The following is a 16,775-nucleotide window of genomic DNA, read 5'->3' as shown; positions in this document are numbered from 1 at the left end:
GGGTTTGAGCTATCTGGTAAGATAACTCAGTGCAGGAATATTGTACTAAAAGCTCATTATCTAGATATGGAAACAAAATTATACACTGGAAATGGAGGAATGCAACAACCGATACCATACACGTGCAAAGGCCAAACGCTAAAACACAGAATTGGTAAATGGAATCATCTACTCTAAAACAGTAGAGGAAAATGGTAGTATACTATTGATACATGAAGGTATCCCATCTGGAAATCTGTAGATATGAGCCACATCCATTTCTGCAAGAGAGTGTGGAACCAATCAATAACATTCCAAAATAATACCTAAAAAAAAATAATTGACATCATGAATGTCCAATATAGATCTGAATCTTCCTTCTTAAGAATAGTATAGATCCTAGAAAAGGAGACTGTTGTTCTCCAGAGGAACACTCTCAGTTACTTCTTTTGGTAGAAGGAGAGAAATCTCCTTGACTCTGGAGATGCCTTAGAAACAATAGAATGGTATGGTGTGAAGTTGGCAGGACTGAGAAGCTGAATTCTTCTCAGATGTCAAGAAGGAATCCAAGCAACCTGGCAACGATTACCATGTGGAGGAATCCCATTCCAAAGAGGTTAACTTAGATGTCCCAACTCAGTTTGCTGATTCACTCCCAGACGGAGAGTTGAACTGCTCAGCCCCTGAGAATGTCTGAAGATTACAACTGAAGGGTAAACGTTTAGCAATGATATATCTTCTTCCACCCAAAATTAAAGTATTTTGCTGCATGAGATTGATAGTTGGCAACAAGAAGGGGGAATCCCCAAAAGGTATAACATATATCCAAGAATTTCCAATTTTTTGCCTCTCTTTTCTGGGGATGCAGAATGTTGTTGATAGTGGAAGCCTGACTGTGATGCCGCCACTATAACAGAACTAAGTGATAGATGTTAGAATAAAAAATATCATCTCTCTTCCTTACTGTATAAAGATTTTCAAAGTGGTTAGAAGTTGATAGCAAAGAACTTGGTTTGGTCCATGAGTCTGTTGTTGCATTTAACAAGACTGCAAGCATTGGAATTAGAACTGGTAAAGTAGTAGTATCTTAATCAACTAGTATATCTACTGATTTCAAGAAAGTGTGTCTTCCTACCTATTGATTTGCTGTAGGAATAGATACTTTTTGAGGAAAAGCTTGGGCTTCAGGTGATAATGCTGAAGGAGAATGAGGAGGCATCAGAGGATTCATAATCATCAGGTTCAGAAAGATCAGACCAAACTCCATTAGGGGACAAATGTGGCTGAATATCCATGAACAAAACCTGAGACTGAATGACTGCAGCAGATGTGGACTTAACTAACAGACTGGAAAATGAGAATCCCAAGGCAAGAGGCTTTGGTGGGTTAAAACTTAGAAATGAGAACTGCCCTGGAAGAACACATGGAGAGAAAAATCTTGAAGACTGGAGAACAAATCTTGAAAAGCTGTCTGTTGTATGGTTGGCCTAAGGCACAATTAGCTGACAGAGCCTGAGAACAGTAGGGACTAGAAGACTGAAATGCATAGTGAGATAGATGAAGGGGAGGTCTTGGTTTGATTATCCTGAAGGAGTAAATCTGTCCAAAATCTCCTCTTCTGAGATTAATACTCATACCCAAAGAAGAGATGGTGTGGCTGACAGTATGAACTGGAAAATGCATCAGTAGCAGGATCTGTGGTAGCAGATTTGGAGAAGGCCATTGTGGAAAAGAGCTTGAGAGAATCGCAGAACTGAGGAGGCAACAGGGCCTTTATCCCTCTGTTTCTTTTTGGCCTGATTGGGCAAATTCAGGAAACTCAGAAGGCTTTCAACCTTAAAGAGCAATTTCTTGGTGCAGATTATGGTATATCAGAAACTTGAGAAACTTCTTTGTGGGATGGTGAGTTCCATCAATCTTTTGGTGGTGGCTTTGAGGAAGATGAATATAATACAATAGTTACAGAATTTACTGTTCTTAACCTGGTTTCCAGAGAATGACTATTATAAAAATGACTGTGATGAAACTATTTAGTCAACATCCAACAATGCTTTTCAATGTCTGTTATGTAACTTGATCTTTACCAGGGTTAAAAAAAAAACAGTTTATGCCTATCTGAAGGAGACAGTTTGTTCCAGCAATACTGGTATGTTTGAAATAGAGTCCTGAGGGTTATAAGACCGAAGGTCAGATGAGATGGGAGGATAAGTGTCTTGATGCATAATTCTAAAATATTTTAAAGAAGAGATGAGGGAAGATTAAAGAAACCCCCCCCCCCCAAAAGCCTTCCAAATATATGTATCATATATCATATCATATCATATCATATCATATCATATAAAGCAATAGGATGATCATCTCAAGGATAAATGTGCTGATGTTGTGGCAGCTGAAGACAAACTCCAAAGGTGGGAGCTATGCCTAGTTGTGCAGTTATGTGAATGGGCAGGGCTCCCACCAATGAATTCTATAACTCTAGAATATTCTCAGTGTGGCTGTATGCAAGCACATAAATCAACAGTGTGAATCACAGAGACCATGATGAAGTACCACTTTTGACCATTGATTTTCTTCCCTTTTCACTAATGCATGAATAAGTGAACACATACTTTTGTCAAGAGGAAATCCAGTACAGTCTAACTGAAATAATTTTAGGACTCAGAGAAATGGGCAGAAATCTTGGCTCAGCCATGTACTCATTAGATGCCAAATCAACAATTAGATTTTTTCACAAGGTTAAAGTGAAGCATAAGTAACAAAAAGACTGGAAAGCAATCATCTGCACATTAAAAACACAATTTAAGCAATTATTAGTAACATTACTGTGAACAGTATGATCCCCAACTAAGTACACCTGTATGTTGAACCTGTATTTAACACAGCTTTTTCAGCATAGGTTTTAATTGTTTGCTCAAAAGTTACTCCCATGTAAAGAAAAGTGTAGATCTTTGGAGAGCTTCAGATCCAGATAGTCTGCTGCACAATATTTGTAGTTCAGGAGTATGCAAACTTTTTTGACTTGAGGGTTACAGTTGGCCCTTGAATGGATATACTCTAGAAAGAAAGCGGGGCCAGGATAAAGTAGTAAGTACTAGGACCAAAACAAAATTTAAGTGTATATTAAATTAGTAAAATACAGTTAATATGATCATTCCTTGTGTATTTAATAATTTATTCTTTGTAAATTAAAAATCTTAATTTTAAAAAATTAAAAGTTATAATTTGGCAGCAAGTACTAGAGGACCTGGGAGCTACAACCAAATCTTTTCAGCGTGCTCAGAACATATAAAATATTTCTAGGCTGTCTCATGTGCTTGTACCCCAATTAGTATGTTACTAAGATAAATGAATCCCATTGAGTATAATATTTACAAATACATGAATGATTGCATCATAAAGACTAATGCGAATCAATATTCATGGCAATAATTCTGATCAAGGTAACTATTTATGAAATTTAGCATGCTGCTGTAATAAAGGGGAATGAGGAGACCAGTTCAATCAATTTAGATCTGCTCCATTCTTGAGAAATTTCCATTCTGCCATAACCAGGATGATCAGTGCTAGTGCCCTCTTCTCTAGAGACCCCACCAAGGCACCCAGCCTGCACTAACCGTGAGGGGTTGTTCTGGAGCATGTTGACATACAACCCAATGAGAACATGTTCATCAGCCAGCCTGTCTGCAACATCGAGGCTATACTGTAACCTGAAACAGGGTTGAGGGGAGGAGGGTGTAGTCCGGACAGACAAAGAGAAATAAAACAGAGAAAGCAGGAGCAAGTAAGAGTGTGAAATGGGAATTTATAAATGAGCAGTCAAATGTTCTTCAAATTGTTACGAAATCCAACTATTCAAGTAGAGCTCAGGACAGAACTTAAGACAGTGGGCCTATAGAGCAAAGGTATGAATTTGCTGGTGCATACAGACCACCTACAAAGTTTTATAAGACAGTGATGCACAAACTAGCCTAGGATTAGTGCTACTATGAAGCATAATGTAAAAGACAACATCTTACAAAAGTTGTTAATTTTATCTGCAATCTTGAGCACATATATTTAGAAGCAATTTCAACAATAACATATTTTATTGTAGTGCTAATCTTTATATGCAGAGCAGTCATGTTAAGTGGTTCCTAGGAATGAAAATTTTCAAACAGCATGCAGAAGATTGCATGTGAAAAGGCTTGTGCCCATAAAATACTCTTTACACAAGGCAACCTAGTGTACCGGAGAGAAGGTTAAAGGTGGATGTGCAATCACTGATGTGCTACGTTTTCAGTGGAAAAGATTTTTATGTGCAAGAACAAATACATGATTTCTCCAAATGCAGGTTAAAAGGCTAGAGTCCTAGGAACTGTATATTACGTTATTGAATTACAAATACAAATTGACTGTTTAAGATAAGCACGTACTGTATTGTAATGAAGTATGCATGGATACACAGCAAAATGTAGAATTATCTGTATTTTGAGAGATCATATAAAGTAACAATTGAAATTTTACTGTATTATGTGCATATGTGTGCACACTTAATTCTTCTGGTGTGGTAGTTAAAAATATCTGTGGTTATACACTTAGTAGAATACACAATATATTGAAAGGAAAAGGCATTTGCTTTAGTTGTGTTAGTATAAGCTACTAATGCCTTTTGAAACTTACCCTTTGCCTTTCAAAAAAGCTGGAACAGCCCTAGCCAGCAATTTGTCCTGCTCTACTTCATTATTCTTGTAAGGAGAGCTAGTTAATAAGACAGGACAACTAAGAAGACAGTAAACATTGACAGCTAACGTCGGCTGAAACTCATTCACTAACTGAAACCTAAGTAATTTGTAGCAAAAGCCTATGAATGTCTACTCAAAACTAAGAACGCTTGTCCCAGTAAAATATAAGTATGCCGGCACAGGATTGCAATCTAAAAGCATAATAATTATAAAAACTAAATATTGCATAAATGTAAAATAAATAGCTACACAAACTTTTTCACAACTTTAAATGCCCTGTCCACTAAATGATAATAACTTTAAAGTAACTTGATAATAATGATCTTAAACCAAAATTGATGCTAAAAATTATTTAAGAGTTGCAAACTGGATATTATATGGAAGAAAAGTGAAAAATGCCAACTCTTTAAAATTCATTTTCTAGTACAGGGTTTCTGCAGGGAGCAAGAGAATGCAGTAAAAACACAGTTGTTCTTTTTGTTACCACAGAAAAATAATCTCCCCTTATGGATGTATTCCAAGAAAATCTCTAAGTGAAACTGAAGAAGCACTTAGTGAAAACTTTTAATTTAAACTAAGGAAAGTATATTTATTTATGTATCTCAGCCCGGATGGCTCAATACTGCATTTGAAGGCTTATTTTTATGTTTAGATATATACTTTAAAAAACAAAATTTCATTTCTTAATGCAGTTTTGAGAAAAAAATAATTTGAAAGGATTTTTTTAAAAAAACATCTTTCAAATGAAGCATGTTATAAAAACCTTGTCCCTGTTTCATTTTACTCCATTCCTGTTTGTCAGTTCCATAGCAGACTTTTCATGATAGCTACTGGACATATAATTGATATTATAGCCAAAAAGTATATGGCTGTATGTCATGCAAAACTCTGGAGAAAACTCTACCTAATCCACAATGCAGTTAGTCCCAAACGAAGTTTACATTTATTTAATTCAACTCAATCTGCAGCCAATACACTAATATAATGATGTGGACTTAAGTTTTCATGAAATCACTGACATCTAATTCAGGAAATGAAGATGATCCTAAACCCCATGAGGCAGGTTCCAGTGTGCAGTTAAGTTCTATATGTGCATGGATGTCCTCTTTTCACTTATGCTAGGGATATTTCTTTATACAGTATGTAAAGGGAAATTATGATGTACACAAAGGGCACTCTCTCTCAGAAAGAGCATCACTTTATAGGAACATTACTAGCATCTCCATCTCTGGTAAATGTATCATGATGAATATAACTAGGAATAGGGAATATATCTAAAAATGAGGTGTAAATTCTCTCTGATTTCTAAAATAACAAAAATATAAATTCAAAATTAAATGCTAGTGTTTAGGAGCTAATTCTTTCTGGTATGATTACATTTAGTTAGGTTTCCACTACAGTCAAATTCTGCAACTGAATTAAGGTGATCAAGCTCTGTATGATCAGAGTTATTCAAACCTACTTTAGAAAAGGATCAGAAAATGTTTTAAAATCTTGCCCTCTGCTAGCGTCCCTTTTGTTATTTGACACAGACTCTGCAGTTTTCTGTACTGTTGATGAATCTCACAGGTTCCCTAGGCTTCTTCAGCATGGTAGATCTCATCACTTTTATCCTGTATGTTGCGTTCATTCCAGAGGCAGAAGTCTCTTGAACAAGCCAAGACTCCAGAATACTGGAACACTGACAGATTCTGACATATGCCTAGTCCATTCCAGCATCTTACTGCTAATGTATGGCAGAATTCAGCAGCATTTCTATTCAACATGTTCGTATCTTGCTCTAAATTGTAAATCTAATGATTTTTTTATAAGATTCCAAATGGCTCAAGTATACATGCACATATATTGCATATATATACATTGATATAAACATCTGTGATTTTGCAATGATTAACAGCTGCATACTGAACTTAATTTCTTACTAAGCAATGGAGGAAGCATGTATATACGTAAACAAAATATGTAAGTACAGAAATTAAAATAACACCAAAATAAAGGAGAATTGAACTTTTATGAAGGGAAAAGTCACTATCTACTCTATACTTTTTACCTTGCCATTTATCTGATTTCATTATAAACACTTGTGCTAATATTGTAGTAAAAATGTTTTTTTCAAATACTATAATAAGAAACTTACTGTCCCAAAGATCTATCTAAATCCTGAGGAAGCAGTCAAGTCATTATCTTTTTTAATAAGGGAGCAATGTAGACTAACCTAACATTGCACTGGCTAATAGGTTAAGGGATTTGTATAACACGAATAGTACTGTCTGATTTTTTAAATATAATTCATGATCCAAACTACAATGAAATATTGTACAAGATATTTAACTGAAATGGGATCAGATCAAATTTCTCATTCCTCAGGGATAAACTAAAGGCTATGTTACATTTGGAGATTTGTGTGAGAGAGTGGGTTCAAGTGGAAATTTCTTGGGGGGGCGTTATTTGGTAGTTAATTTTAATGTATCTGTTTGGGAGCCTATACCATATTTTTCAACAATTTCCCACTTCTAAAAGGCAGGAAAATGTGCCAGCAATTTTTAGCAGTAATGTATAAAGGAGAATCTAAGGACCACAAAAACAGAATTCAAGGTGTGGGCTGAAGACTGCCTATTCCTTCATAACCTTCAGATGTAATGGAGGTAGCTGCAGATTCTGGGAATTGCTCCCAATGTAGCTGAAGAGCATCAGATTGGAAAGACTGAATTGGCTTAATTCATTCAGGTTATCAGCATCTACTGGAAATCAGTTAAATGTATTCTGCATGTTCTCATCTACTTTTATGTGCAGGCCCAGTGGACTCTCTGCTTTGTCATTTAACAGCAAGCTCCCCATTACTGCTTCTAAGTTTTCCTGTTTTAAATCAAGAATAGTTATTACACACACACACACACACACACACACACACACACACACACACACATTTAGAGCTGTTTGGACACTCTGAATGAGTTACATTGTGCTTTGAATTCTGTCTATAACATAGTATCAGAAGTGAAGGTGGGCTATCCCTTCATTTGGTTTCTTTTCTGTGGGTGGGTGTGGGTATGTAGAATAAATTGTACGGTTAGAACAATTTGATATAATATGTAATAACACAGTTAATGGATATATGTATGGGAAGGAAGGAAGGAAGGTTGGTTCAGTAAAATGAAACTAGGTATGTTACAGTCCTTCACAAGTGTACATGTTTTAAAAATGATATTCTTGATGTCACTTGTGATAATACATACTGATTTACTTCTACTGCAGTCCTGTACCAGTTTATTTGGAAGTAAATCTTACATAGTTTAATAAATGTATTTCCAGTTAAAAATATATAGAACTGTGGCTTTAACTTAGTTTTATGAAACATCTATAAAATCTGCTTCAAGTCAGGCATGATTCACATATACAGTATCATATGATTGTTTGAAAAATGAATGCAATTTTTTAAGAACTACTATTGTATGGGTAAGCACATCAGATGTGTAAGATCAACAGGTCCGTATATTCAAACTTTCATCATGCAAGAGTGCCTGGCCAGTAGTTTCTAAGAATCCCAAAAGTAGGACATTGAGGATATTTAAGCATAATTGCTGCATGCGTGAATAAGACCTGTACCTTGGGAATTCCTCTGAGAAAATAACTATTGGAAGTAAAATGAAAGACACCATTAATAGGATTAATCAAATTGGATAATTGCAGGGGGAAAATATTTATTTATCACATTTCTAGGACACCCAATTCCCAGGCAACTCTGGACAGCTTTACAGACTAAAAACACAATAAAAAAATAAAACAGTATAAAACAAAGCATAAAACATAACAGGTATATGGAGGGAAACCACCAAAAGGCACAACATACTTCCATTACACCCACCACTAAAAGAGGACCTGCCCAAACTATCTAGCCCCAGGTCTAGAGACACAATCAAGTTTTTAGAGATAAGCTGAGAGCTTGTAAGGGAGGGGAGCATGACAACTGACAACCAGGGAAGTTAACATAGTAAGAGCTAAAGGAAATCCTTAGAACCAGGAGGACCAAATACCCAAAGCCACTTGACTTGCTAGGGTTGAACCCAAGCCTGTTCCTCATCTGGATCTCAACAGCCCCCCAGGCATTGGGACAAGTTTGGACAGCATTGCTTGGTTTGCTAGTGGTTGACTTGAACAACCGGGTATCATCTACATACTGATGATACCTAACCTCCAACTGATGGTCTCAAGTAGATGCTAAACAGGAGGGGCAAGAGTGTTGACCCCTGAGACACCCCACAAAATCAGGGTTTGGAGCTCAACCTCCTCCTTCCTATCAACTGTAACCATTCACAGAGAAAGGAGAACCACTGTAACACTGTGCCCCCCATTCCCATATCATGCAGCTGGTTCAGAAGAATATTATGATTGGTGTTAGCAAAAGCCCCAGGAGATCTAGGAGGACCAGGTTGTTTGTACCATCACCATCTGTAATGGTATGTGGGAGTGACCTTGAGGGATGAGGGGAAGCGATGCTGCCTAGGGAACAATCAGATAAAAGGGGGAGGACCACACAGCTGCATAATGGAAAAAGAAACAAACTTAAAAAGGATCCACCCTAACATTGTTGTTGTTTATTTGTTTAGTCGCTTCCGACTCTTTGTGACTTCATGGACCAGCCCACGCCAGAGCTTCCTGTCGGTCGTCAACACCCCCAGCTCCCCCAGGGACGAGTCCGTCACCTCTAGAATATCATCCATCCACCTTGCCCTTGGTTGGCCCCTCTTCCTTTTGCCCTCCACTCTCCCTAGCATCAGCATCTTCTCCAGGGTGTCCTGTCTTCTCATTATATTTCAGTTTTGCCTTTAATATCATTCCCTCAAGTGAGCAGTCTGGCTTTATTTCCTGAAGGATGGACTGGTTTGATCTTCTTGCAGTCCAAGGCACTCTCAGAATTTTCCTCCAACACCACAGTTCAAAAGCATCGATCTTCCTTCTCTCAGCCTTCCTTATGGTCCAGCTCTCGCAGCCATATGTTACTACTGGGAATACCATTGCTTTAACTACGTGGACCTTTGTTGTCAGTGTGATGTCTCTGCTCTTAACTATTTTATCGAGATTTGTCATTGCTCTTCTCCCAAGGATTAAGCGTCTTCTGATTTCCTGACTGCAGTCAGCATCTGCAGTAATCTTCGCACCTAGAAATACAAAGTCTTTCACTGCCTCTACGTTTTCTCCCTCTATTTGCCAGTTATCAATCAAGCTGGTTGCCATAATCTTGGTTTTTTTGAGGTTTAGCTGCAAGCCAGCTTTTGCACTTTCTTCTTTCACCTTCATCATAAGGCTCCTCAGTTCCTCTACGCTTTCAGCCATCAAAGTGGTATCATCTGCATAGCTGAGATTGTTAATGTTTCTTCCAGCGATTTTAACCCCAGCCTTGGATTCCTCAAGCCCAGCATGTCGCATGATATGTTCTGCATACAAGTTGAATAGGTAGGGTGAGAGTATACAGCCCTGCCGTACTCCTTTCCCAATCTTAAACCAGTCCGTTGTTCCATGGTCTGTTCTTACTGTTGCTACTTGGTCGTTATACAGATTCTTCAGGAGGCAGACAAGATGACTTGGTATCCCCATACCACTAAGAACTTGCCACAATTTGTTATGGTCCACACAGTCAAAGGCTTTAGAATAGTCAATAAAACAGAAATAGATGTTTTTCTGAAACTCCCTGGCTTTTTCCATTATCCAGCGGATATTGGCAATTTGGTCCCTAGTTGCTCTGCCTTTTCTAAACTCAGCTTGTACGTCTGGCAATTCTCGCTCCATGAATTGCTGAAGTCTACCTTGCAGGATCTTGAGCATTACCTTACTGGCATGTGAAATGAGTGCCACTGTTCGATAGTTTGAACATTCTTTAGTGTGTCCCTTTTTTGGTATGGGGATATAAGTTGATTTTTTCCAGTCTGATGGCCATTCTTGTGTTTTCCAAATTTGCTGGCATATAGCATGCATTACCTTGACAGCATCATCTTGCAAGATTTTGAACAGTTCAGCTGCCTTGTTATTAGCAATGCTTCTCAAGGCCCATTCAACCTCACTCTTCAGGATGTCTGGCTCTAGCTCACTGGCCACACCGTCAAAGCTATCCCCGATATTGTTATCCTTCCTATACAGGTCTTCTGTATATTCTTGCCACCTTTTCTTGATCTCTTCTTCTTCTGTTAGGTCCTTGCCATCTTTGTTTTTGATCATACCCATTTTTGCCTGGAATTTACCTCCGATGTTTCTAATTTTCTGGAAGAGGTCTCTTGTCCTTCCTATTCTATTGTCTGCTTCCACTTCCACGCATTGCTTGTTTAAAAATAATTCCTTATCTCTTCTGGCTAACCTCTGGAATTTTGCATTTAACTAGGCATATCTCCCTCTGTCACTGTTGCCTTTTGCTTTCCTTCTTTCTTGGGCTACTTCTAGTGTCTCAGCAGACAGCCATTTTGCCTTCTTGGTTTTCTCTTTCTTTGGGATGTATTTTGTTGCCGCCTCCTCAACAATGTTGCGAATTTCTGTCCATAGTTGTTCCAGGACCCTATCTACTAAGTCCAGTGCCTTGAATCTATTCTTCACCTCCACTGCATATTCCTTAGGAATATTAGTGAGCTCATATCTAGCTGATCTGTGGGTCTTCCCTAATCTCTTGAGTCTGATCCTAAATTGTGCAAGAAGAAGTTCGTGATCTGAACTACAGTCAGCTCCAGGTCTTGTTTTTACCGACTGTATAGATGTCGGCCACCTTTGGCTGCAAAGGATGTAGTCAATCTGATTTCGGTGTTGTCCATCTGGTGAAGTCCATGTATAAAGCCGTCTCTTAGGTTGTTGGAAGAGAATGTTTGTTATGCAGAGTGAGTTGTCTTGGCAAAATTCTATCAGCCTATCTCCTGCTTCATTTTGTTCTCCCAGGCCATGCTTACCTGTAATTCCAGGTGTCATTTGACTGCCCAGCTTAGCATTCCATCCCCCGTGATGAAAATAACATCTCTTTTAGGCATATTGTCCAGTAGGTGCTGCAGATCCTCATAGAACTGCTCTACTTCAGCTTCTTCAGCAACTGTGGTTGGGGCGTATATTTGAATCACTGTGATGTTAGATGGCTTGCTCTGAACTCGAATTGAGATCATTCTATCGTTTTTTGGATGGTATCCAAGCACTGCTTTAGCCACTTTACTATTAATTATGAAGGCTACTCCATTTCTTCTCTGGTCCTTTTGTCCACAGTAGTAGATCTGGTGGTCATTTGATGTGAAGTGGCCCATTCCAGTCCATTTTAGTTCACTGACGCCCAAAATGTCTATCTTCAATCTTGACATCTCACCAATAACCACATCCAATTTGCCCTGGCTCATAGATCTTACATTCCAGGTTCCAATGGTGTGTTGATCCTTAGAACATCGGATTCACCGTTCACCTCCAGCACCGTCGGCCACTAGCTGTCCTTTCGGCGTTGAACTAGCTGCGTCATCACGTCTGGGGCTAGTTGAACTCATCCTCTGTTCCTCCCCAGTAGCATTTTGACCATCTTCTGACCTGGGAGTCTCATCTTCTGATGGTATACCGACATATCTCTGGTTGTACTGATCCATTCAGTTTTCACGGCAAGAATACTGGGGTGGGTTGCCATTACCTTCCCCAGGGATTGCATTTATTCTGACCCCTCTGTCATGACCCTCCCATCTTGGGTGGCCCTTCATGGTTTAGCTTGTGGCATCATTGAGGTGCTCAAGCTCCAGCACCACGACAAGGTAACGATCCTTTGCCACCCTAACATATCAGGCTGTTAAAAGTGACGGTGGGAGATCTGTATTTTCAGACTTGCAAGATTCTGTTAATGTAGCCTTACAATAAAGTAGAATTAGCTCATCCAGTTGTGTTTCCTGTCTGGTTTACCTGGGAGTGCTGACATCAATCTTGCAAGTCTGAAAATACAAATCTCCTGCTGTCACTTTTAACAGCTTAATACTTAGGGTGGATCCTTTTTAAGTTTCTTTACCTGTTATGCAGCTGCGGGCTCCTCCTCCTTTTATCTGATCGTTCCCTAGGCACCTTCCTGGACCAGGAGGCCCTTTGAAAAGTCACTCATGCTCTTGTTATCTCTCAGACAGACTATTGCAATGCGCTCTACATGGGGCTACCCTTGAAAAGTATCCGGAAGCTTCAGCTGGTCCAGAATGCAGCTGCGCGAGCTGTTTTTGGTGCCCCCAGAAGGGCACATGTAACACCACTGCTGCGTGAGCTGCATTGGGTACCAGTTTGCTTCCGGGTCCAATTCAAGGTGTTGGTTATCACCTTTAAAGCCCTACATGGCATGGGACCAGGTTACCTGAGGGACCCCCTCTTCCCCATTACATCAACCCGTCCCACCTGATCGTGCAGAGAGGGCATGTTACGGACCCCGTTTGTAAAAGAATTTCATCTGGCGGGGTCCAGGAAGCGGGCCTTCTCCCGGGTAGCTCCTGCCCTGTGGAACATGCTGCCCCTGGAGGTGAGATTGGCCCCATCGCTCCTGGCCTTTCGGCAGAGTCTGAAGACCTGGTTCTGCCACTTCGCTTGGGGTGGAGAGGGGAATAGAGTTACATGGGGATGGTTGTTATAGACCACTCCTCCCACACTTGGACTGTTTTAGAGGTTTCATCGCTTGGATTTTTTATTCTTTATTTCTATTTATAGTATTTTTATAGTATTTTATTTTTTGTATCATTCTGATGGTTGTAAACCGCCCAGAGGCCTCCGATGGGAGGAGATGGGCGGGGATAAATTAGATAAACAAACAAACAAACATCTCTTTCTCTCATCCTCAAAGTGATTCCCATATACCATTACAACATTCCAGCCTTGCCAAAGGTCATCAAGTGCTGCCTCAGTACTATGTCTCAACCTGAAACCTAAATGAAAATTTTCCAGGGTGGTTGGGTTTAGCAATGTCCTCTTAAGGAGGGGGAGCACTACCAGCTCCTCCATGGCAGTTGGACCACCCCCTCTCTTGTGGATGTAGACACCACCAAATTGACCCAATCACCTATCACCTCTGAAGCAGCCTTCAGAAGACATGGGAAGCAAGGATCTAATAAAAAGATGGTTGGGTTGACAATCCTGAAGATCTCATCCATTTCCTCAGCAGTCACAGGATCAAACTTCTCCCAGTTAACTGGGCCAGATCATACTTCCATTACCTCATTTAGAGCTGTCTGGTTAGAGTTCAACTTTGAGCAAATCTGAGTGACTTTATTCACTGAATACCTAGAGTATTCCTCACAGGGGCCCAACAGATGGTCTTGTGGTTCATCCCTGCCTATCAAAAAGCAGGATAAACAAAAAAGGCAGCTGGTCTGCTAACAGCAGATGTGATAAGGGAAGAGAAATAACTACATTTCATCACCCTTATCACTACGATGTAATCCCTAATTCTTACATGTGCTTGGTTGGATTTGCTCTTTGTTTTCCTCCAATGGTCCTTTAATGCCTCTCCTGGTATCTCATCTCCTGGAGTTCCTCAGAGAACCAAGGAACTGCATAGGTGTAATGGTTGCCTATTCTAAAACACTATCAGACTCATGAGCAGGAATTCAAAGATATCTGATTTATTAAAGAATAGTATGCAGGATCACAGAGAAAGCTGAGAATATAAAAGCGCACCAAATGAAAACTAGAAACCCTTGGTGTAAATGAAATCCTCCCCCCCCCGTAGAATCTTCCCAAGTTCACAATCCCAGGTGCTCCTAACGGTTTCTGATGGTCTGTGGGAAAAGTCCTTGAACAGAGAACATAAGCCAGACACATTCCATTGTAATGAACACAGATACAGAGCTTGCTACAAGGTTTCACAGCAGCTCCCTCCCAAACAGAAATGTGCATCAGCTCCATGGCATGTGAAACGTTACGATGTATACTATACATTGAAACAGTGAACATGACAATAGGAACAAACCAGTCCAAGGCTTGTCACCCACCTCTTCCAGGTAACTACCAAGGCCTCCACCAGACAACCCATCAGATCCTTGGGCAAACCCCCAAGCACCATCTGAAACCCTACTGGGCCCAATGAGGTGTCTGGGGTGGACTGATCGAAAAGTCCATATGGGGAGGGGGAGCACTGGTGAGCTGAAAAACAATCAGAGAATGATCTGATTATGTGAAAGGACTGAGAGTGATGTCTTCAGATCACTTTGCAACTGGCCTGAGATAAAAATCAGATCAAATGTGTGACCTCTGTCATGGATTGGTCCCTCAATAATTTGGGAGAGGTCCATGGTTGCCTTGGTGGTTATGAACTCCTGAGCATTGCCAGACTCAATACTCCTGGGAGGAACCATGATTCTTAAAGATTTAACTGCCAAGCTGGCCATGGAATCCAGCAGCTCAGGCAGGGATGTCATAGCACAACAGAGAAACTAGTAGAGCAGCAGAGCAGCAACAAACCCAGTTGCTTCCTGGAGAACAGCAAACTGGAATCCTGTGTGTATATTGTGCCATTATCAATAATAATAACAACTACTACTGCAGCTACATTGTGTATCTGAGTGTTTACTTTGTACAAATTGTAACTAACTGTGGAGTCCTTGATGCTCTCTAAACTTGGCTGTTTGCAGATGTTTTGTTGCCCAACGTCTGCAAACAAACAACCAAGCTCAGAAAGCACCAAGGACTCCACAGTTCAACCCTGAGCTACAGATATTCTCTTTTACTGAAATTGTAACTAAGTTAAAAATTGGAAGTTCCAAGTTTAATATGGAATTAATTTGAAATCCCATCAGCAAAGGATCGTTACCTTGATGTGGTGCTGGAGCTTGAGCACCTCAATGACACCATGAGCTAAACCGTGAAGGGCCACCCAAGACCGGAAGGTCATGACAGAGAGGTCAGACTAAATGCAATCCCTGGGGAAGGTAATGGCAACCCACCCCAGTATTCTTGCCATGAAAACTAAATGGATCAGTACAACCAGAGATATGTCGGTATACCATCGGAAGATGAGACTCCCAGGTCGGAAGATGGTCAAAATGCTACTGGGGAGGAACAGAGGATGAGTTCAACTAGCCCCAGACGTGATGATGCAGCTAGCTCAACGCCGAAAGGATGGCTAGCGGCCGACTGTGCTGGTGGTGAACGGCGAATCCAATGTTCTAAGGATCAACACACCATTGGAACCTGGAATGTAAGATCTATGAGCCAGGGCAAATTGGATGTGGTTATTGGTGACATGCCAAGATTAAAGATAGACATTTTGGGCGTCAGTGAACTAAAATGGACTGGAATGGGCCACTTCGCATCAAATGACCACCAGATCTACTACTGTGGACAAAAGGACCACAGAAGAAATGGAGTAGCCTTCATAATTAATAGTAAAGTGGCTAAAGCAGTGCTTGGATACCATCCAAAAAACAATAGAATGATCTCAATTCAAATTCAGGGCAAGCCATCTAACATCACAGTGATCCAAATATACGCCCCAACCACAGATGCTGAAGAAGCTGAAGTAGAGCAGTTCTATGAGGATTTGCAGCACCTGCTGGACAATACACCTAAAAGAGACATTATTTTCATCACAGGAGACTGGAATGCTAAGGTGGGCAGTCAAGTGACACCTGGAATTACAGGTAAGCATGACCTGGGAGAACAAAATGAAGCAGGACATAGGCTGATAGAATTTTGCCAAGACAACTCACTCTGCATAACAAACACTCTCTTCCAACAGCCTAAGAGACGGCTTTATACATGGACTTCACCAGATGGACAACACCGAAATCAGATTGACTACATCCTTTGCAGCCAAAGGTGGCGGACATCTATACAGTCGGTAAAAACAAGACCTGGAGCTGACTGTAGTTCAGATCATGAACTTCTTATTGCACAATTTAGGATCAGACTAAAGAGATTAGGGAAGACCCACAGATCAGCTAGATATGAGCTCACTAATATTCCTAAGGAATATGCAGTGGAGGTGAAGAATAGATCTAAAGGACTGGACTTAGTAGATAGGGTCCCGGAAGAACTATGGACAGAAGTTCGTAACATTGTTCAGGAGGCGGCAACAAAATACATCCCAAAGAAAGAGAAAACCAAGAA

The 16,775-nt window shown here is 40.1% G+C and overlaps 1 protein-coding gene across 11 annotated transcripts in view; it reads right to left on the bottom strand.

Moving 5' to 3' along the window:
• The window catches only part of DTNA (dystrobrevin alpha), a 216,578-nt gene that overhangs the window by 41,306 nt on the left and 158,497 nt on the right, over positions 1–16,775 (bottom strand). For 7 of the 11 annotated variants that reach the window (XR_010067650.1, XM_063299253.1, XM_063299262.1 and 4 more), the window contains one exon: positions 3,594–3,686. The exons of the other annotated variants lie outside the window; for them this stretch is intronic. Coding sequence is in view for 6 of the 7 variants with exons in the window: in XM_063299253.1 (XP_063155323.1) it covers positions 3,594–3,686 (93 nt within the window). In the remaining variant the exon portion in view is untranslated. The remainder of the gene's footprint in view (positions 1–3,593; positions 3,687–16,775) is intronic. 11 annotated transcript variants of the gene reach the window in all.

The sequence above is a fragment of the Candoia aspera genome, chromosome 3 (assembly GCF_035149785.1).
Source record: "Candoia aspera isolate rCanAsp1 chromosome 3, rCanAsp1.hap2, whole genome shotgun sequence".
Classification (NCBI taxonomy): Eukaryota; Metazoa; Chordata; class Lepidosauria; order Squamata; family Boidae; genus Candoia; species Candoia aspera.
This window is presented reverse-complemented; position numbering and strand designations above follow the sequence as displayed.